General features: G+C 36.7%; 1 protein-coding gene across 1 annotated transcript; it reads left to right on the plus strand.

Annotated features, from left to right (window-relative positions):
- On the plus strand, positions 1 to 22,997 carry LOC145771555 (cytochrome P450 3A6-like). The gene is made up of 15 exons (XM_082583257.1): positions 1 to 86; positions 1,663 to 1,774; positions 6,032 to 6,081; positions 6,245 to 6,341; positions 7,803 to 7,882; positions 8,218 to 8,352; positions 13,636 to 13,702; positions 15,672 to 15,756; positions 15,958 to 16,088; positions 18,237 to 18,309; positions 18,600 to 18,760; positions 19,470 to 19,558; positions 19,940 to 20,077; positions 20,389 to 20,545; positions 22,042 to 22,997. Exons 1-15 carry the CDS (start codon positions 16 to 18, stop codon positions 22,150 to 22,152), a joined length of 1,557 nt encoding a protein of 518 aa, XP_082439383.1. The 5' UTR covers positions 1 to 15; the 3' UTR covers positions 22,153 to 22,997.
- The last annotated feature ends 220 nt before the right edge of the window (positions 22,998 to 23,217 follow it).

Raw genomic sequence — 23,217 nt, forward strand, 5'->3', positions numbered from 1 at the left:
TATCCTGATACAAAGATGATCACGCCGCTCGATATCTTGTCTTTGGAAACCTGGATTCTCATAATATCCACGCTGGTTCTGATGCGGTAAGTTGTAGTCACAGGTTCTTAGTTATAGGCTACTGACTGTGTTTAATGGCATAGCTTAACCAGGGCTGTTGAGAAACTAATATAGGCCCGGTACCAATGAGATTCTCTGGTCCCAAATCAAGACACTTCTTAGAAAAACGCACCATACCCAAAACAATACGCAGTGGTTCGGTTAAATTCCTGGACCCCTTTGAAAGGTTACGGGCCCCTAAAATTATGGCGAGCCCGCGTCCAAAGTACCCCTTGGACCCTCTGTCAAAGCTACTGATGGACATAACTGATAGATCTCAAAGAAATGGTCTCCCTGGTATAGGCTAAGTTAAGTTCGAAGCTTGAACCTTTCGTTGCCCATTATCTTTTTCCCCAAAACTGAGTGACTAAGTATTATTCAAAGATCCTTTAAAGAAGCGATTTCTCAAGTCAAATTCAAAAATATTGTAAGACCGCTCGTTCAATAATTTGCATTTTTAAGTTATGCTTTTAGACAAATTACAAAATGTTTTAGATGCTGCATCCCCAATTAAATTAACTGCACCGTGTAAAAAAATTGTTTGATCTCCATTGCTTAGTTTTCAAGTTTAGCTTACACAATCTCAAGTACTAAGACCTTCTCATATGCAGATCAACTTAGCAAAATAGTTTACAAAAATATGTTTAACTTAGCCTTCCTTTCAATATTTAGCTTTCACAAGGCTGTGCCACAACACAAGTGAATAAAACTGGTAGCTAAAGTGTGATTTAAGAAACACACTATAACATTACTTTGATTATGCTTTTTTTGATATTTTGTTTTACCTTGCTTTCATAATGTTTGATTTGTGCACATCCAGCTAATAAATCAATCCACCTATCATGTTACTCTACTCGTGTTGCTGGAGAAAAAAGTCAAACAGGCTGAATACATTGTGACAACTTCTTCTGTATCATGGGCTATCAGCACAAACATAAAATGGGATTCTGCATTCAAAAACTAAACTTTTTTGACAACTTTACGCTTTAAACTTCATCATCATCATCATAATCCATCGTCGGTTTGTTCCCCACTAGTGGGGGTGGCCGATTGTTTCCGCGCAGCAATTGTTTTAATCGCTTTTTTCCATTTCACCCTGTCCCTTGCATCTTCCTTCTTCAGTCCGACTTTTTTAAATTCATCCTTCACTTGTTGTTTCCACGTTCTTCTTGGACGACCGCGTTTCCTCTTCCCATCCACCTTTAGATCTAGTGCCTTTCTAAGAAAACTTCCTTCCTCCCTCCTTATCACATGTCCATACCATCTTACTCCATTTACCCTTGCCAGTTGGTCTATGGTCTCTCTCATCTCTAGCATATCCAACAATTCTTCAGTCCTTTTTTCCCTTCTCGTTTTCACCCCACGCATTGCTCTCACCATTGAAGTCTCCTACTACTAGTCTATGCTGCAACTCCCACGGAATTACTTTCACATTCTTCAAGTACTTTCTCTGTTCCTGCCCAACCACAATAAAATCAATTTCCGACTCATGTCCTCCTGAGCTGTAAGTCACCTTCCTTTTCTTTTTCTTTTTTCATGTTTTGTATTTTGATTTCTTTCCAGCTTTTATATTAATAAGAAGTGGCGGGTGCTTAAAGATCTCAACATTCCCCATGATCCCCCATCTCTTCTCGGACTTGGAAACTTAGGTGAATTTTTCAAAGATCCAAACTCTGTAAGTGTTTTATCTGTTAATGTTAAATATTAATCTTGTGCTTGCCAATGTTGGGAGCTTGCACTTTGCAGTTTGTTTGTTGACTTAAAACAACAATTAGGGTGCAAAAAAATGACGCAGTTGTCGTTATTTATTGAATCTATATATAGTAGAATATATAGTAGCCTAGGCCATATATAGCGGAGTTGGATAAAATACAATTGTAATTGTACATAAATGCAATTAAATAAAAAACAATGAAAACTATTAATACTACAAAAAGTGCTCAATGCTGAGCAAAAAGGCAAAGCAGAGCGAATTAAATGAAATATAGTTATTACTATCTGAAGCCTTTACAAATTGTTTCACCTAACGGATCATCAGAAGGTCTTATTCAAATAAAATCTTTTAAATTAAATCTTTAGATTCTTATAGATGATTTTATCGTCGTCAGATTCTATTTGAATAAGACCTTCTGATGATCCGTTAGGTGAAACAATTTGTGAAGGCTTCAGATAGTAATAACTATATTTGATTTAATGTAATTAAATACACACTTTTATGTAATTATAATTACAATTAAGACTTTTTCATTGCGCAATGTAATTGTAATTTAGAGGATGTGAGGTTTTGTGAAGTCATTAAGGCTCCGATCGAACGAAAATGAAAGACGCCATACTCGAGTTTCACTCTTGTTTGGGATCATCAGTGGTGCATATCCATGTGTCTTGAGCGTGAATCGTATTTCCAAACTAATGGGAATTTGGACGTCTTTGACTTGAGTTGGAAGTTCGATTTACGCTCAAGCCACTGGATATGCGCCACTGATGATCTCAAACAATGGTGAAACTTGAGTATGGCGTCTTCAATTTTCGTTCGATCGAGGCCTTAATAATTGTATTTTCAAACAATTTTGGTCCATATTACATTTGGTAAGTTGCACGCATGATATACGATGTAGAATAGATTTATCTCCGTGAGCTTGTGCTTGAAAATGCACTATGATATAATTCATATGTAAACATAATTTCTTGTACTTCTTCTTTTTCTTCTGGCTTTACTTCCACTTCAAGTGGGGTCGCTGGTGCAGATTTCAGTCCTTCACGTCACTCTGTCAGCAGCATCTTCCTCCTTCACCCCACTATTACCATATTTTTTGTCTATACAGTATATTTGTACTATGATTTCTTTATCAAATGCAAGTCTTTGATCAAATTAAACGGCAAAAAACCATTGATATATTCATTGATTGAAACATTCAGTTTTTGTAATTCAAACGTGTAATTCAGGGGTGTGCAACCTTTATTACAGGAGGGCCAAATATAAATAACTGGGTGAAGCCGCGGGCCGCACGTTTATTTAATATGATTTCTAGGCTAGTAGTTGCAGGCACAAAAAAGAAGTTTTTTTGTTATTCATGTTATTCTTATGGCGTTATTAGGGGCTATCTTCTTTCAGAAATAATAAGTTAAGACGCATAAATTTCTGAAGAAAACTGCTATTCTAATTTATGTGACACCGTCTTTAAACGAGTTCAGTGAGAAATTTGCAGCTGGCTTCTTTTCCCAACGGCATTTTTCCAAATTTAGTTTAATGAAAGTGCTTGCAATTCGAAGTCCATTTTCCAAGTGTTCGTCTGTCAGAACCGATCGATAGGGTGATGTCATGACGCCCATTTTAGAAAAAAAAATGTTCGCACAAATATGTTGAGCCAAAAAGAGCTATTTTTGAAGCCATGGATTTTTTTCAAATGTGGAAAGTCATCTTAGTTGAGATGTTTTCGGTAAAAATCGCCAAGATTTATTTCTAAATACTTTGCTTTCAAATCCTTTTTTCTCTTGAAGATCAATAAGTTCAAGTTATATCTGCTGGTGCTTTGTCAATGTCCTTGAAACGATTTGAAGTCCTTGAAACGAGCCAAAAATTCATACAATGTTTTCAAGTTGGTCTGCAAATTCAGTTTTCTTCTCAGGATGCATTCCATAGTCTCTCAAAGTTGGAAAGTGGAAAAGATTTCCTGTCTGTACGTGAGCTTTTCAAAGTCGTAAATTGTTCATAATGCCTTTTATGTGACCATACATTTTTACTTTCTACAAATAATTAAATACAATGGATTAGCGGTGGCCGGTAGAAGATTTCTAAAATGGTTAACAGAAGGTGTGAAATCTACAATAATCCGCTCCACAACGAATTGTTCACACGTAGCCTACCAGACTAAACTAAATTGTAAACACGTTGTGCGGTCGGACACAATTCAGAATTGGAACATCTTTGCGGGCCGCACAACTTTTCTTCGCGGGCCGCATTTGGCCCGCGGGCCGCACGTTGCACACCCCTGGTATAATTAATTAATATTGCATTTAGAAGTAATATTGTAATTTTAAAATTTTAAAACAATGTAATTGTAACGTAATTGAACTTTTAAGAGTATAATTGTAAATGAACTAAAAGTATGTAATTGATCCAACTCGGATATATAGTTGTACTTTATATGGGATAGCCTATGTCTCAGACTACTATGTGTTCTAGAAACCAATAGCTAAAACTGTAAAGGTAAAAGCTTAAACTTGCCAAAACTAGCTGCATAGGTAGCAAACGTTTTGCTCTTTCAAGCAACTAAATTTAATCTTTGTTGTTTATTTTAACACTTTTTGTTTATTGAGCTGGGAGAGTTTGCTTACTTAGCGGCTAGGTCACATTCAGATTTTGGCTGATGCAACGATATGAAAGCCATTGAATGGACATCCTTGTGCTAGTTGTGCATTGCAAAAAGGCAAACACGTCTCTTAGCTACATCACAATACTTGAGACATTGAGCCATGTTCCCCTCTTTAATATTCTTGTCAAACGATTAAAATTTTTAAGACTAAATTGACTGGTTGTTGGATAGTGGTAGTGCAAAAAACTTCAGATCTGAACTACTTCTAAACGATTTGTTGCTGTTCGCTGTACTGTAGTTCAATTAAACGCTATTGTTGATTGTTCGCGAAGATTGTTTTTTTTTTTGGTTGTTCAAACACCACCATGTTCAAAAGACAATTGGCACTTTCAGTGATCTATCAGCAATGAGACTTCAAATCACATAATATAGAGATTACTTGGCCAAAAAATCGCTGTTTTGCTGCGTGTTTTCAAATTGCAATACATAATATATCCGCAGTTGCCTTATTGCTTCAAGTTCAAAAACTAGTACGTATCGTTAATGTAGGCTGTTTGTGGTTATCCTATGCCGTTCATTTTTTAGTAAATAGGCCTTTCTCTTTAAAAGAATGTTGAGAAATGAACCCCAAGCAAATTTTCCGTACGCCACTGATCCTGACTGATTCCAATCTCAACAATAATGATTTTAAAAGTTCTTTTGATTAGGTATATCAAACGATTCACTGTAATCTCATCGCGGTAATTTCATCGTGGTAATTTCATCGCAGTAATTTCATCACATGGTAATTACATCGCATACATTGTCATCGCATTGTAATTACATGGCAAGACACCACATCGTCAGTAATTTAATCGTCTTCGTCAACGTCCACCCATTTTTTTTGAAGTGAAAAGGCGGATGATAAAGTAAATGAAACCCATTAAAATTCAAAGTTCAAAGTTGTTGTAATAAGCAAATTAAAATGAAGTAGGCCTAACCGTATTAAAAATATCTGAGACAGTTGCTTTTTAATCAAAACGACAAGTTATGTGCAAAAACAACCTTGTTGATCTGAGTTCGGGAAAACTGCTCTAAAAGCATTATTTGCTGCACGTTCAAAATCAGTCATAATTGTTCTTGGTGCTAAGGTAGGCTCTAAAACTTTTAATTCTGACAAAAGTTTATTGTAACTTTCTTCGGTTTTGTTGGCCATTAAAACGTAAACAAGCGGCAAAACGTCACCATTCATGATACCATGTATTGTGTATAATTGACTAAATAAAGGGGGGTACTGTTTTGACAGTCCCATCTGCGTACCAGTTATGTGCACTGGATAAGACCTGCAAATTTCTCCGAGTAGAAATTAAATATTATATGTATGTAAGAGGAATGCTTAACTGGAGTTGCGGAAACTTGGGTTGCTGGTGAGATAACGCAAGAACGCAGCTGGTAGCCTACGCAGCTCTCATACTGCGATGTTATTACCTGACGATGTGATATACTGCGATGTAATTACCATGCGATGAAATTACCACGATGATATTACCACGATGAAATTACTGCGATGAAATTACCGGACACCATATCAAACGGGATAACACAAAATGCAAATATTATTTCTAATCTTGTATGTTTAGATATTCAATAAAGATCTGGAGCGAAAGAAGAAATTTGGACTAGTTTATGGGTGAGACTTTTCTTATGTGATAATTATTGCAATAATTCTACAAGTTTGGCAATTTTAATTTTTTTTATCGAAAGTTCGGTAAGAATTTGTTTATTTCTGATGATGTCAAAATTACAAACTAGCACCCTGTAGAAAGAGAAATCAATCAACAAAATATTTTTAGATCTTATACTTTGTTTCAACCACGTATTTGCATCAGTGATCCTGAGATTATGAAACAGATTTATATAAAGGAAGCAACGACTTTCCGAGATAGACAGGTATGCTATTGGCTGCTGATCTAGCCTAGCTCATACGCATTTCGATCTACACTCTACAGTACATGCACAGGCCATGCCAACTTGCGGGCATAGAATGTTACTGGAGGCCAAACTGCTACGCTCTTGGGCCACGACTACGATAGATTGCAGTCAGAATCGCAAGGAAAATTGATAGTCTGAGTCGCGGTTGATAAGTATAGTTGCTGTGCCTATTCTGCGTAATTTTGGCTACTCTTGATCATTTTTCCATACAAGTATTGCCTTAGATTTTGGCACTGCTGTTGGAAATCCGAAGAGCATCTGGCAACACTCGTAGCACTGTCATTTTTTAACTTGAAATAAGAAGTTTTGCAAGGGTTGGAGATTCAGTGATCACACTTTGTCAATTTGGTTCTTTAAAACCATTATTTCAAAAAGATTCATATAATAAAAGTATATTTAGCCTAAAGTTCAAAATGAAAATTACACCAATCGGCCTCTTGCAGTCATTGTTATAGCTTCGCGCGTTGGCAAGGTCTGTGTAGGTCGCTATAATTAAGTATAAGTAGGCTACCGGTAGTTCTCCAGAAATCTTATCAGCTGAACTCATGAAAAAAATTAAACATTTCAAAACATGCATTCAGAAAGATATAAATTTGAAAAATTGTTTCGCTGTATCATCAACAGATGATGATCAATAGCAACAAATAGGCTATCGTACAAGCTTCCATCAGTCTAATTTTGTTTGAATTTCTTTTTATTTAGTAAGCTTGCTCAAAGCGATCACCGGTGTAGGTCTGCCTCCAAGTTTGTTTTTTCTTTGTTCAGTATGTTTTTCTATTCTTGTTGCTTGTATTGTTTTTCTCTGTGCAGGGCCGGATTTAGCTGATGGGAGGCCGGGGCACTTTTAGATCGGGGGCCCCGTGCAAAAACCATCTCTACGTCTACAGCAGCATTAATCCAGCACTGCACAGCATTTTGCAGAAACTTCAAAGGTTGAAAGAAAAAAAAATCACAAAATCACATTTTTTCCACGTCGGGGGGCCCTTCAAAAGGGGGGCCCGGGGCACCTGCACCTTCTGTCCCCCCTAAATCCGGGCCTGTCTCTGTGCAGTTATAACGGCCGCCCACTCTTAATTTTAACATCATAATTAAGTTGTCTTTTATTGTTGTTTTTTTTATGGGAGCAACTGTTTTTGTCCACTGCATTTTAACTCTTAATAAGTAGGTTTGGTTGCTGTGGAAATTAAAAATATTAATATTAATTTCCAAACACATTAAAAATGTTAATTTCCAAACACTGTTTTAGCGATACATGTTTTAAATCTTTTGGTTTTGCCATTTTTTCTTTTGTTGGTACCAAATTGGTGTTTTTACTTCATCGTTCTTTTCATTTTCGCGCAAGCAATGAAAAATAAAATAGAATTGAACTGAACGTAGCCTAAATGGGATTAAATAATAGGCTATCATTCGAATTTCTAGAAAACCTTCAGTAAGACGCAAGGAAAGGAAATGAACACTGGCTTGACTGCGGCAAGTGGAGACCAATGGAAAAGAATTAGGTAGGCCTATCACAACCTGGTTGCAACAAAAGCCGAGCTGTTTGCGGTATGAGGCAAAGCTACCGTGGGTTGTGTGCATTTCGGCTAAAACATAGGCTACGAGGGAGCATTTTACATAAAAAATGTGACTTAGGCTACAGATTAACTTTGGCAACATTTGTCTAATTGTCTCCAAGGGTTTAAAGAAAGAATTTACTGACATAATCTATTGGATAAGCAAAGTAGCCAGCAAAACGAAGAAGATAAAAGTTGTATTCTGTTACTGAATAGTTTGAGAGAATTATCTTTTTGCCCATAAAATGTCATTTATTGACGAAACCACTTTTCCTTTACAGAAATACGCTTTCTCCTTCATTTTCTACTACAAAACTAAAAAGGATGGTTGGATTTATCGACCAATGCACTGACAAGATGGTGACATGTTTGCACAAAATTTCGAAAACTGATAAAGGAGAATTTAATGTTAAAGAGTAAGTTTTAGCAAACTTTGCTGAAAAATTAGATAAGACGATTCACTAGCCACCAACTCTCATGCAATGTGTGGTACGTTTTGGTGCAAATCAGCAAACCTATCACTGGTGAAACCTAACGCAAGCTTTATGTGACCTAAAACATTAAACCAATTTACTCTAATTTTAGCATTAACAATGTAATTAGTAGTTTGTGTAACGTAGCCTAATTAGTAGGCTAGCTTGCTTTATTTTTAATGTTTATTGCAAAACTATTCAAAAGTTTGCGAAAAATGATTTTTTTTTCAATTTAAGATTCAAATAATCTGATGCATCCTACAAGGTTGTTTTGATTGATTGATTGATTTTATTTCGTTGTAGGTAAATATAATACAATAAATACAGCAATAAAAAGGAATTTTCCAGCAACGGGAATCTGCGAAGAGACCATGGGTCTTCGAGTCAAGCAGATACCCCAGATTCAAAAGAAGTTCTAAAATTGCGATAAGAATAATTCAAAAACGAAAATTGGAACAAGGGTTAGAAGATGGTCACAGAGAAGTATATTTAGTAGTCTATCGGTAGCATAAAGGTAATACAAAATTAAACGTGCTAGTATTTGGCGATGAGTGAATTTTTGTGTTGTTTTTTAAAAGAATAAAATGACAGTTTACGCAAGCTCGTTGGTAAGGAGTTCCAGACTTTCACTCCGGCATATTTAATGCTGCGCTGGAGTCGGGATGAGGCGTAACGTGGGACAAAGTAACAATCGTTGGAAGAGTGTCTAGTAAGACGTGCATTATACATGAGTTTGGTTTTTTCAAAGTAGTGTGCGAAAGGCAGAGGCAATACATCCGTATCAAATTTAAACATGAATTTAGCAATTTCGTGTTCGTACAAATCTTTAAGCTTGAGTATGTTAAGTTTCTTATAGAAAGGTGTGACATGATCAGACCACCTGCCACCTGCTACTATTCTGACAGCCTTATTTTGTAAGGTGCTAAGCTTGTTCATTTGTGTCTTGCAGCATGAACCCCAAATCGTTATCCCATATACGATATGAGAATGTACCAGTGCGTAGTATAATTGTAATAATGTTTTGTTTGGAAGAATGTATTTGAGTTTCGACAATATCCCTACAGATATAGAAAGTTTCTTGTGGAGCATATTAATGTGAGGTTCAAAATTTAGACCATTGTCAAAAATAATGCCAAGGTATTTGGCAAACTTAACTTGTTCGATCTGAGCACAATTATAAAGTACATTGATATCTTCTGGGTAGCTGCATTTTTTAGGAGGGATCACAATGACATTTGATTTGGAAGGATTGATAACTAATTTATTGGCATTAATCCAGTTCTTGATGTTAAGTAATTCAGACGATATTTCTTTTTCTAAGTAGGTTGGATTCGGAGCATTAATTACCAGGCAGGTATCGTCTGCGAAAAGTCTTGGAACAGAAGACGTGCAGTTTGGTAAGTCGTTTACGTACAATAAAAACAGCAATGGACCCAGCGTTGAACCCTGAGGTACACCGTGTGTTATGCATCTCTGTTCAGATTCCTGTTCATTAATCGCGACATACTGCATTCTGTCTTTTAGGTAGGAGGAGAATAATTCGTTTGCTGTACCTCGGATTCCATAGTGGTTGAGTTTGTATAGTAGAATGGGATGGTATACCGTGTCAAAGGCTTTTTTAAGATCCAAGAGAACCAAACCTGTGTACAGGTTGCTTTTTACGTGTTCATAGGTGGCACTAATAATATCAATAGCGGCATATGAAGTAGAGGAGCCAGACCGAAATCCAAATTGCGTAGGAGCAAGGACAGAATGTTTGTCTAGAAAGGAAGAGACCCTTTTATATAAGAGCTTTTCCAAGATTTTTTCGAAAGACGATAAAAGGGAGATAGGTCTATAATTATTTACCTCAAGTTTGTCTCCAGATTTGAAGACGGGTACAACTTTGGCAAGTTTAAATGTATCTGGGAAAATACCGAACTGAAAGGAATAGTTAATAAGATTTGAGAAGGGCAGGGCAATAATCACGGAGGCGATCTGTATGAAATATGCTGAAATGTCATCGTAGCCAGTTGCTTTGTTGGGTTTTAGGGCTCGGATTTCTTTGAGTACCTCATCGCCAGTCGTTGGTTCAAGAAAAATAGAAGAAGGAACGTGGTTTGTAAGGTAGGATGTGAAGTTGTTATCTTTGGCAAGCGGAACGCTGTCAGAGATCTCTTTTCCAACGTTGCAGAAGAATTTATTGAATTGGTTCGCCATTTCGATGGGTTTGTTTGATGACACTCCATCAATATTAATGGAATTGATTGTTTGCTTTGATTTTTGTTTATTTGGCAGCAGTGAGTTAATGACTTCCCAAACTTTACGTGGAGAAGATTTGTTCAGTTCAATTTCCGAATGTATATAATTTTGCTTGGAAATGTATTTCAATTTGGTGAGCTTATTTGCGTATTTTTTGTACTCTAGCCTGTCTGTTTGATTCCCTTTCAGGTAGTGCGATTGGTACATTTTTTGCTTATTTTTAATTGAAGTAAACAACCCACTGGTAATCCACGGCTTCCTTTTTAACTTGCACATTTTCCTTGACATTTTTTTCAGTGGAGCGTATTTGTCAATTGCGTTTTTTAAAATCTGTAATAGTTCGCTATATTTATAATTCAGTTCCTGAGGTTGTAATGATTTAATACCCAATAGAAACGTGCCTAGTTGGGAGTTCAAGTCCTCAATGAAAGAACCCGAATCAAGGTTACGCTTGTCTCTGTAGAAACGAGGTTTGTGTTGATGCGGGTTGTCAACGTGGGAAATTATACAAAAGGTAGGGTAATGATCAGAGATGTCAGACTTAATTATTCCCGGTAATACGGAATGAGAGACATCGTTCGATAAAATGTGATCAATTAGTGTTGACGATTTATCAGTAACTCTTGTTGGCTGAGTAATTATAGGGCAAGTACCATTGCTGTTTAGCATATTTAGATAATTTGTGACCGGCGAAGGGAGAATGTCATTTAAAATATTGATATTGAAATCACCTAATATATAGTAGGTTTGATTCATTTTGTTTAAGTTACTTAGCACACTGTCCAGAGCATCAACAAAACGTTGGATATTGGTGTTTGGGTGACGGTATACTACGCCAATTTTCATGTTAGCGCTTGTTGTGGTGTTACTTATATTAACAAATAAGCTTTCACAGTCAACACAAGGCACTTCAAAAGGTTTCAGGGGTGTGATATTATATTTTTCTAATGCGTAAATCAAAACTCCACCTGCAGAAGTAATGGAGTTAACGTATTTATACTCGTACCCAGGTAGAGTAATATTTGACAGAGGAGTGACTTTAATACGAGTTTCAGTTATGCAAATAACATCAGGAAGTTTGTCGAAGTTAGCAAGAAAATCGTACAAAGAGTCAAAATTTTTTTGTAATGACCTGATATTTACATGAATAACAAATAATGATGCACTACGAATTGTCTCAAAAGTAGGAGAGTTGATGTTGTGGTATTCGCAGTTATTGAAGTTGCGAGTTAGTGACCGATTAAGAGAATCGCATAGGTAGAACGCATTTTCTGCGTCTGAATCAAGAGCAGCAGCCTGACTCGAGGACACATGGGTCTCTGAAATGTCATTATTGGTACAGTTAATTACGAGATATGTGGATCAGCACAGTTTGACGCGGTAATCAGCACGCAGGGTTTATTCAAGATATGTAGAGCACGCAAAAGAATAGCATCACGTGGCATCGCGGAAGGCCAAATGTGATGTAGCCAGACATCAATTCAGCACTAAAAAAACATTGAATCATCACTAATAATCCACGCAGATGCATGAGTGAAAGACATTAGACAAATAACAAGCAAACAAATGATAAGGTTTTGTAAAAAATTAAATGTTACTATTAACAAAAATCAACACAGAGAGAGCAGAAGTTAATCACAGTTCGCAGGCAAGTATGCATAGGCTATTCATGCCAGGGTAATGGAACATAAAGAAGTATAGTACACATTCGTGTCTACAAAACTAGGCCGTTGAATGAATGTCCGGAGTATTCAAGGGAAACTATTTTAAAAACATAATGTCAATGATTTTCATTGCTTCTACACTTAAAGCAAAACAGAATCAACCAGTGCCCACAAACACCGAACGAAAACTAGTGCCCGGAGCACCGAAGGAATCCAACAATGCCTACGGCACCGAAGGAAACAATCAGTGCTTGCAAGCGCCGGAAGGGTTCTAAAACCAAAGCGAAACACACCTGCTTAGTTTCACAAACTGATTTTGCTATGGGATGCAATTGAGTGAATGTTGCATATACACTTAACACATATCTTAGGTACACTAAACATCAACAAGCTTACCGTTGATATAAAGATTTATATCACCGGGGGAGGTAACCCACTTGAAGCTTTCATTATTTTCTTTAGCTTCCTTTAATCGTGGGAGCAATTTTTTTTTTTTTATGTATATTTGTTTCGGAAGATGGTCAGTGAAGAATATTTTACAGTTATGTCGTTGATTATAACTCTTGAGAACTTTCAGTGACTTAAAGATTTTATCTTTTACCAACACACTAGAAATTTTGAATATGATTGGTCGTTGGTTAGACTTACTTGAAGTTTGTTTAGAGCCCAGTCTGTGGCAGTCCAGCAGTTCAATATTATTACAATCAAGGGTGTTTTCTAAAAGTTGTTTGACGATTTCTGTTGTTTGGTGTTTCTTTTCGTCTTTATCTCCTTCGATTCCGTGGATTAAGATGTTCAGCCGTTTTTCGTAATGCTCCTTAGCTAAAGTTTCTTTTCGACTTTTTTCTTTAAATTGATTGAGTTCGAGTTCTAGAGCTTGATTTGAGTTTTCTAACGCTTTAATTTGTGAATCTTGGCCGGAAATTCTAACTTCTAGGGCAGTAGTAGTTCTGTTCAGTTTCTCTATAGACTCCATTTGAATCCTAACCTGTTCCGAAAGTCTACTTTCGATTTCTTCAAGTTTTTTGGTGAACTTGTTCTCAAAATTCTCCAGCATTTTAACAATACTTTCAAATGAGCCTTGCTCTGTGTTAGTTTTCCTGCTTTTCTGCGACATGGCACAATGCTTGTAGCTTTCTAGTTGTTTTCCCTGTCGTGCTGTTAGAGAAGCTAGCAAACCATGCGGTCGCTTGATCAGAGAAGAAAAATACGTCCGCTTGCTAGAACGACTGAAGAAGAATGGGACAAAGATTGTTACAAAGATTGTTACAAAGATTGTTACGAATTGTTACAAAGATAACTTTTACTGTTCTCTTATTAGCATTTTTGGAAGATTGGCTATGGACGTAATTTGTTCTGCAGCTTTCAGTACAAATGTACATGCTCAGGTAAGCCGAGCTATTATAACTATTGTATTACAAACTCTTTCAGCATATTTTTTTTATCAGACAAAGCAACTGCAATTTCAATCGTAATTTAAGTAAAATTAAATTCAAAAAACAAACAAAAAACGACAAAAACCTAAAAGAATCTGGTAACACTCAAAAACCTAGCACCACTGGAGTCGGAGTTGGGCAGTTATATATCGAGGAGTCGGAGTCGTATAATTTTTGCCCGATTCCATAGTCCTGCAGCTTATCGTTAGCACTTAGCACTGCCTTAACTTTGGTTGATTGGTTTTGAATCTTTATCCTAGGAGTGAAAAAGCCTAGAAAGGTTGTTCCTGGCAGTTGCATATAGGCTACTTGTAGAAGCTTTGAACCACTGACGAGATTGGTAGAGTAAGATTTCCGATTGTCGACGTTCTCTCTTTGAATTATTCCATTCCATCCACTAGGTGCCGTTGAGTGGAGTTTGAAGCTAGATTGAATTCAGGTATTTTTCGAGATGTGATAAAGCATTGCCACAAGCCAAAACAATTGACAGGTTTTCTGATACCAGTTGGTTCATTTTTACGCTTTTTGCTCCGAAAAAAAAAAATTACGATCTGGTCATGTCATTGATGGCCGATGGCTACCACGTCAGTCTATCTTTCTGTGGTCTCAACCAGCAGACAATCATAATGTTTTCATTTCGCTGCCATCGCGACAGCAATCAGTATACACTGCGATCACAGATGTAACACAACAGAAAGCAGGGAAGAGACGTGCAGTTCAGTGCAGTCAGCTGCTCCCATTGTCTTGACCTGCCATTGAGTATCTTACCGAGACACAACCGGGCAGTGGCGTAGCCAGGAAAAGAATTTGGGGGGGCCAAATATTTGATGAATTGAAGAGAACGACAAAGTGTTTGATTTAAGACATCGCCACCTGATGTGCAGTGGCGTATCCTGGTGGATCAAGCAAAGTAAGCAATAAGGCTGGTGGGGGGTTAGAGCGTGCCGAAGGCACGCGTATTCTAGGGGGGTCCGGGGGCATGCGCCCCCGGAAAATTTTTGCAAAATTACACTCAAATAATGGATTATAGCGCTTTCTGAAAACACTTTGAGGGTAATATTTGTATGAAATTTATTAGCAGATAAACAGCTATTAACTTATTCAAGGTAGCTGTTACACACGAACGGGCAAAAACTGCGGCTAAAATTAGAGAACACAAAAAACTCAGCTACACAAAAACCCAACAAAGTAACCGATTCTGAAATTGCTTCCACAGATTAGTTAAAAGAAACGTAAGTCGCGTAAACTTTGTGCGATTTACGATTAAATTTTTTGCAAAATTTATTGGTATCTTTCTGTGTGTCTAAAACAAGTCCTGGTGGGTGTTAATAGCTAGATGTCTTGGAAAACGATATAAATTTATACAAATTATATTATATTTTCAACAAAGGGTTCAACTTCGGAATTCAAACTTTGAAAATTTGGGGGGGGGCATGGCCCCTTTCGCTCCCCCCCTGGCTACGCCTATGCAACCGGGTGCTCTGAACCAGTGTCAAACCGACATCTTTGTTGAGCATCGCCCAGATATTACCAATCGGTCACACAGTCAACATAAAGATACCGATTCTTCCTTCGACATCATGTCATCATCTCCTTTCTCCTCTCGGTCTTTCTTTAATGTTTTTTGAATCTCTTAAGGCCACTCCGTGGTTATTTTGATCCACCTTTTGCTTCTTAAAGGGTTGCCCTTGTGCTACTTTTGATTGTTGCCATATTTCCTAGGCAGAAATACTGCTCCCTATCTTTTTGCGTTTCTTACCGAATATCCGATTAGATTACAGCACAGGATAAGGTGTTAAAACAAACGGTAGGACAGCAAACTCATGTATTTGTTTTCATTTAGGCTCTTATTAGAAATTATAATACGTTGTGAAATTGCAACAACGTGCATTTGTTTCATAGAAGCAATCTCATTTTACAGGATGGAGAAGAAACGGAATTGATCAAAAGAGCAAAGAAATTGTTCGATAACTCGTTTTTCCAAAATCCATTGGTTATGCTTTTCAGTAAGCGAAACTTTTCTGTAGCGTTTGTGAAAGACATGTATAAAAAATTAAACGAATTTCTATAAGTCTTACAGGCTACAGTAGCTAGACTTCAGCTTCCCTATTTAACTAGCATAGCTCATTAACTAACCTGTTTAAGATAGCCTAGTGTTTGTGACATTTTGTCGTGTTTCATGTAGATTATTTTGTTTTAATTTCCAGTGTTATTGCCTTGGACAGAGAGAGTGGCAGAAAAACTTAACTATTCCATTTTCCCGAAAGCGTTTATGAACTACTTCTGGATGCTAACTGAAACAATTATCCAAAATAAAAGTAAATCTACTCCAAATCAGGTAAGTTTCTGAAAGTACAGTATACGATTGGTTAAAAACTAAAGACAAACTAATTACTAATAGGCTACTAAATAATTGTTGTATAGTGAATATTCAAACCCTGACTGATAAAACCATTTAAGGCTTAACACCTTCGTTGTTGTTTCGTATGATGCTATTTTATTACAAGTTTAAGCATTCAACCAATTCATGAGGACGTTGTTGCATTAGTGGGCAGTGTGATATCCTCCTTGAAGATGGGTTACTGAGTATTCCAAGATAAAATGGTCTGTGAACTGATTTGGGGCGTTGCATTTTGGATAATTTCGTTTTCATCACCCATCGGTAAAAGTTGTTTTTTGTTTTAGTCTGTTTACTCCAATGCGGTTTATAGTGGACTTTAATTTTGTGGTACCGGTAGCCCTGTCAAAGCCTGTAAAAGTTTTGTTAGGTCCCTGATTAATCTTGCACAAGGAGGGATTTTTTTTTTAGAAGTTGTGCCACTTCGTTGTAATATTAATTGGGGATGAGTTGTAATATTAATTGGGGTTGAGTCGGTTTTGTAGTAAGGTGTCTTGATTTAAGTCGCGAGGTTTTTGGTGCTTGATTTATTTGTTAGTACTGGGAGATTTTCCGTTGAGTTGCAAATTTGTTGCTATGCCAGTCTTCGAATGTGTTGTGGAGAAATATTGTACATTGTATCGGTAACCATTGTGTGGGGATATATTTTAGTGTTCCAGCAATCAGACGTATTGTCGTTGGCAATTGTACAACAACTTTGTTTATGTGGACTGACTGTGCTCAAACGAGTGCATAATACTCTGCAACAGAGTAGCATAAAGCCAGGTCGGAAATGCGTAAATTAGTACTTGTTGATACTTGATTGGCACCCATTTGGTTCCTGCCAGTTTTTAGATGAGGTTGGTTCTTGTTTGAAGCTTTCTAACTACTTTCGTAACATTTTTTTGGTATGTCAGTGTCCAGTACAATACAAGGCCAAAATATTTTGAATTGGTTTCAGGCGGGAGTGTTTTATCATCAACTTTTCCATATCGACAGTTTGGGTTTGAGGCTGTTGTGGAAAGCCCTCGTAACTTCACGTAGGCCCACTTGCAAAGGCTTTGAACCAGTATTGTTAGACGCATACAGATAAATTTATCTATGCCGTCCCACAAATTTTTCAAAAGCAACTTGTCCCCAACAATTTTCACCAACTCTCGGTTTTGCCAAGCTAAGCGTGTTTTTAAATAAAGGATTCACCTGGTTTTAAAGCGGTTGTTCCTGCCGTCTTAAAGTGATCTCTAAAACAGTCTTCATCTACTGCAATGATAGGTCTCCCAATCCGTTCCGTTTTTCTCAGAGCCATAACATTTCTCCAATGACAAATTTTGTCACCAATAACTTTGAAATTTGATGAATTTATTATCTCTTTGCAGTTTCGCGTAGTCTACTTGTAGAGGTTTTAAACCCCGGACGCAAACCCGGTCACCGAGATTGACAGAGAGAAGTTTCCGCTCGTTGTTGAAGTGTTGTTGGTTGTAAGCTATTCCATTCACTTGGTTCCGCTGAATGCAGAGCAGTCCTTAGAATACTTTGCTCAAGCGCCCCAAAAGTCGATCCAGCGCTGCTTAATCGTGAAGCTTCCACGTTCACGAAGTCGTGCACTAACCAGTAACCACCTGAGCTATCGGGGCGAGTAGGAGACAAAATTCCACATTTGGCAACACTGTTTTGAATTACTGACTTCGAGACAGATTGACAGTTTGACGTTTCAGACAAAATTGAAATGTTAGTTGTTGCCTTTGAAGTTTGAACTATTGTTTCCACTAAGTGCCCCTGACTGTGGAGAGCTGTTTTGAAGTAATCTGCTCAACTGCATCTCCGTTCTACAGCTGCTCAACTATAAGTAGAAGTATTATTGCTTTATCTATGCTGGTAACGTTGATAGAATTGTGCATTTAGCGCTTGTGCAACAGGGTCGAACGATATGCGTTTTCTCATGAAAATAATTACAGTAATTAAAAGTGGAAACTCTTTTTTTTTTATCATGAAACTTTAACACAAGATATAAAGTTTACAGACTTTTTCATGTTTATAATCACTCTATAAATATGTTTTAAGTTTATTCAACTAAATGATTACTGTATACCATATTTGTTCATAAATTAGAGAGTCGACATAATGCAACACATGTTGGAAAATGAGGTCAGCGAAAAAGATGTGAAAAACGGAGCTGTCAAAGGTGAGAGTTATTCGTAGCAAACGTAAAACGTTTTTCCGACTTTAGAAAACGTTAGAAACGGTTTGAAAATATTTGAAAAGAGTTCTATTTCATTGGAAAACAGCATTACTTGAAATTAATAAAATTTTTTCCTTACCAATATTCAGTAGGCCTACTTGATTAAGTTGGATCATTTAAACTTTTATACTTTTAAACTTTAAATTTTAAAGCAAAAGTTTTTTAATTGTTTAAGAATTGAATTTATTGCATTAGCCATCTATCAATTTTAAACTTTTTTACATAACTTTCAGGAATAACACGAACTGAAATTGTTGGAAATTCGATGCTCATGATGCTGGCTGGCTATGACACAACAGCTAATACGATTATTTTCTTTGCGTATTGTCTTGCAACTTCCAAAGAAAACCAAGAAAAACTGAGAGAGGAAATCGAGAATTCCATTGAAAAGAACGTAAGCCGACACTTCAACAATTTTGACGTTATGTATAAACGGAGTTTATCCCGGCTCCCACCACAAGCCGATGTACTCGGTATATAGGCTACAGCAGCAAACACAGTTTTACTAACCAAGCGATGTAGGCTCTGCGCTAACTAATCAAACCATTCAGTCAACAAAGTGTTTCTCGGAAGCTGAGTGCAGCAAGAATCCACAGCGATGGGCACCGCTATGAATTCTTGCCATTACATCGGAGTTACCTGTATGGTATATGCAATTCACATTGTTTTTGTGTGAAAACGAATTTTTCTAATGACATTGCATGGAAAAAGTAAAACAAGATTTTACAAAATCAAATAATTTGATAAAGTAGAAAACACATTAATTTATTAAAAGATACGTTTAAGTTGTATTCATTGTAATTTTTAAATAATGTCATAATTTACTATTTCCGTTTTATTTAATGGACTTAGAAAAATAATCTGGTTATAAATGGTAAGTCATGGTGTTTCGTTGCTATTATTCTGTAAAAATACCATTATTTATTGCTTGTGTGACAAATCACATTTCTTGACTTTTTCTGTTGAACACGAGCGTTTTGTTTTTCACTGCAAAATTTAACAAGTTTTGCTTAAATGAGCTCTCATTACTTTTCAGTAAGAAAGCACTCCACTCTTTTTTATGTGTTAAAAAAATTCCAATTTGAGAATAAATTGCTTTGTAGAATGGACTTACCTACGAAGGAATAAACGACATGAAGTTCTTAGACATGTGCATGAAAGAATCTCAAAGACTTTATTCAATAGCCGTTAGGTAATTTGATGTTCATTGGGAAACGTGTGCTTTAGTGTTGGACATGTTGCACGTTTGCTTATTTAAAGGCTGCTGCAGTAACGATATATTGCCATAATTTTTTCGATACTATACAGTACAGTAACCTTGGTAGATATCAAGTTTTTCAAATTGCAATTATTTCAAAATTTTTATACGAATTTTAAAAACTTATAAGGATGTCTTGTGTAAAATAAAGCTGCAAAGCATACGTTGTCAAGTTAAGTAGTTATGTAATTTAGGGAAGATATATGAACATGTGATGATAAACATCACGATTGAAAAACAGGCCACAAAAGCTACTACTTTTTTGCTTAGAATGTTTTTTATATACATTCTATTTTTACGCTAATGGTTATTTAGAAACTCGAGGTATACAGAAAAAGACATCACAGTGAATGGAATTCAGATCCCAGCTGGAACTCACGTTGACTTTCCTTTGTATGGAATGAGTCACGATGAGGAATACTGGGATGAACCTTGGGAATACAAACCTGAACGGTAGGCTACATGAAACATGTTTTTACTACTTGGATAAATGCTTTTTTATAGTTTTGGGAGAGAGTTTGCTTTCTTGTACCGAAGACAAACAAGACACAACAATACAACAAGGCTAAGCAATGCTCATTGTTGTGTCTTGCCTGTCTTTGGTACAAAAAATGCTTTTTTGGTAATGAATTGCCTCATGTGGTTTTATTTATGATTGTAAACTTGCTTAGCAGATAGAAAAATGGTCAATATTTTTCACGTTTTCTTCTGCCCATTTAGTAGGTGAAAACTCCAAAGCTTAAAACTATATTTCTGTACTGTAGATTTGAAGACATGAGCAAAATTGATCCAATGGTTTTTCAACCATTCGGAGCTGGTCCTCGCAATTGCATTGGAATGAGGTTTGCTATCACTGAAGTGAAAATGACAATTTGCAAACTGATTCAAAACTTTGATCTTGGAGTTTGCGACAACACGCCGGTAAGTTCCAGAATCTAAACGATGTTGTATAATTTGATACATTTTATCGGTTAGCTTATTTTTAAATGTAAAGCGTATCAAAGAATATGAAAAATATACAACTACTTTTACAGCGTCTGCTGCATCCTGCAGCAAGGTTAGAATATGTAAAAATAGCGACTGAAAATTTTAAGATTTTAAACTTTTTCCATTTCAAATGAACCCACTTTGTCTGTTGCCGGATTTTTTTATAATATTTATCCAGATTTTTCATTTCTAGATTATATTTATTTCTTAACTCATCCACTTTTATTTGATTTTTGATGGTTTTTCATCATGCCATCAGCAAACGCTAAGACAGGGGTCACCAACCTTTTTTGCATGCGGGCCACTTTGGTGCTAAAGAGAGCTGTGGCGGGCCGCACTAATAAATTTTTAGGTAGGTTGACTCTTATGCTAGAAAAGAAGCATTTCGTACCCAGTATGCAGCGTTACATATTGTTAATATTTATCTTAGAATACCGCAGCAACAAAATTAGTCGAACAGCGCTACTGCCAGGCCAAGCTCCTTTAACAACACTTTTGACTTCTTTAACAATGCCTAATTACCGAGGCCACTTGTTTTGCGCACTTATAGCGAGGCGAGCGGTTTCATCAGAATATTCATCGCCAAGCAAGAGTGGTTTTGTCACTTCGCTTCACAAAAGATATGTTGCAATTAACAGTTTCAGTAAACAAGGAAATGTTTGACACATCGCAATATAGGCAACAATAGTGACCTGCAAACATATCAGCGAAAATAGGCTCTAATAACATGGAGAAAGAAACCAGGCACCATGGAACAAACGCTCGAGGAAATCACCTAAAAAACGTTTCTATCGTAACTCATGAATAGCGTTCCCTCTAAAAAAGCAATGAATTGGTTTTTCATCCTTTTTGTGAGAGTCTACAAAACCGTCTTTCTTTGATTAGACCAATGTCACTTGCGGTGCTTATCAGCATGGCAAGAATTGTTGATTAACAACATTTTTGCACTACTAAGCTATTTATCAACTGCCCAGAAGCAAAATAATTCCACTGTGTACGCGTTTTAATCAACCACTGGGACAGTGTGGCGGGACATCGCATTGGAATTACTTTAAACGACCCCTACCTAGAACTACAATCGATTGGTCAGTTGGTAGAATCGTATGCAAAGCGAAAATATGCTTCCCTGAAAGTATTTTTTGCCTTCATGCTCTTTAACTCCTCAAGAAAAGTATTTTTGGTTATACTTGTGCGCTGATACCTTCCGCGGGCCGCACATAATCAGCGTGGCGGGCCGCCAGTTGGTGACCCCTGCGCTAAGAACAAAAGTGTTTTTAAAATAGTTTGTTTGTTTTGAGCTTTTTTACAAGCTTGGACTATGACTTAGCCTTATACGTCTACGACAAATTAAAGCAATTCCTGAAAGAACATTTTTATGAGCACAATCTAATGAAGTGCATTGAAAAGTAGCTATCTGATTTCATTTACAGCCACCTCCACTTGAAGTCGGCTTTAAAGGAAGCTTGCAACCAAAGGAAACTCTTTTTCTTAAAGTTTCTCCGAGAAAAATTTCTGTAGATCAAGGAGCACCCGTTGCGTGAATGTTAACTGGTTGTGTATCTAAGTCTTAACAAACGGTGAATTTAATAAGAAATCTAATTGTGATCATAGACTTTTGCAATGTTCGTATTACTGTATCTGTAGTCAATATAAAACTTTGTTCGTGCAATTTAATCATGTGCTATTTAGTTTATGTAATTTTGTGTTGCATTTTGATGATTTTGGTGCTAAAATTTGATAGCCGCTGTTCCTGTTGGTTGTGTCTCCCATCAAGATATGCTATAATATAGATAGTTATTACGTAGATCAACGTAGATTTGTAATAAGACTTGCTCACAAATCTAATTGTAATGAACCGGGCCGTGTTCAACTTAGTATTTGCATACTCAATGGGCCTCAATGTTATTGTGTGTTATAGTTTTGCTTTGTTTTTCTATAATTCTGATCTTGGAAATACAAAACAGCCCGTTATCCTGCACATAACTAGCATGTTCTCTTAGTGTAGGCATGTGCAAATCAGTTGCATTGAGGCACGTCATACGAAAAATTTGATCTTGAGCGAGATTATCGTTTTTGCTGTAGAAGTTATTTTATAATTTTCGAAATATACGCTATCAGCCATCTGTCCACAGTTCAAACTTGACTTTTAAAATCTTTGTCTCATAAAATTGGTGTTCTTTTTTTACCTAGCCTACTTGGAAGTGATTTCATCAATGTGTTATGGTCACCACCAAGACCACGGTTGTGACTGGTCGGAAGTCACCGGAGATAAACTGCATTTCCTGTTAAAAAGTCCTTACGACGTGGTAGTTACATCGAAATATAGCCATGGAACCTAATTAGAAAAGCTTTCTTCCGAAACAAACGTATAAATATACGCCACTTGTTTTTTGTGTTTGGAGTTTCATTTAGCGAAGTGCGATGGCAGCATAGTCCACAAATCGTTCAGTCTCATGGAGTTTCCGCTTTAGAAAAGAAGATTTTAGCTAAACATGTGTGCGGAAATCACAAATTTTCCTAGGAGGTGATTATTTATTAACAGCAAAAAAGGTTAGTTCACATATTATAGTAGACTACACAAGTAGCGGTGTGTATATTTTACTTGG

Source organism: Aplidium turbinatum, chromosome 6 (genome assembly GCF_918807975.1).
Source record: "Aplidium turbinatum chromosome 6, kaAplTurb1.1, whole genome shotgun sequence".
Taxonomy (NCBI): domain Eukaryota; kingdom Metazoa; phylum Chordata; class Ascidiacea; order Aplousobranchia; family Polyclinidae; genus Aplidium; species Aplidium turbinatum.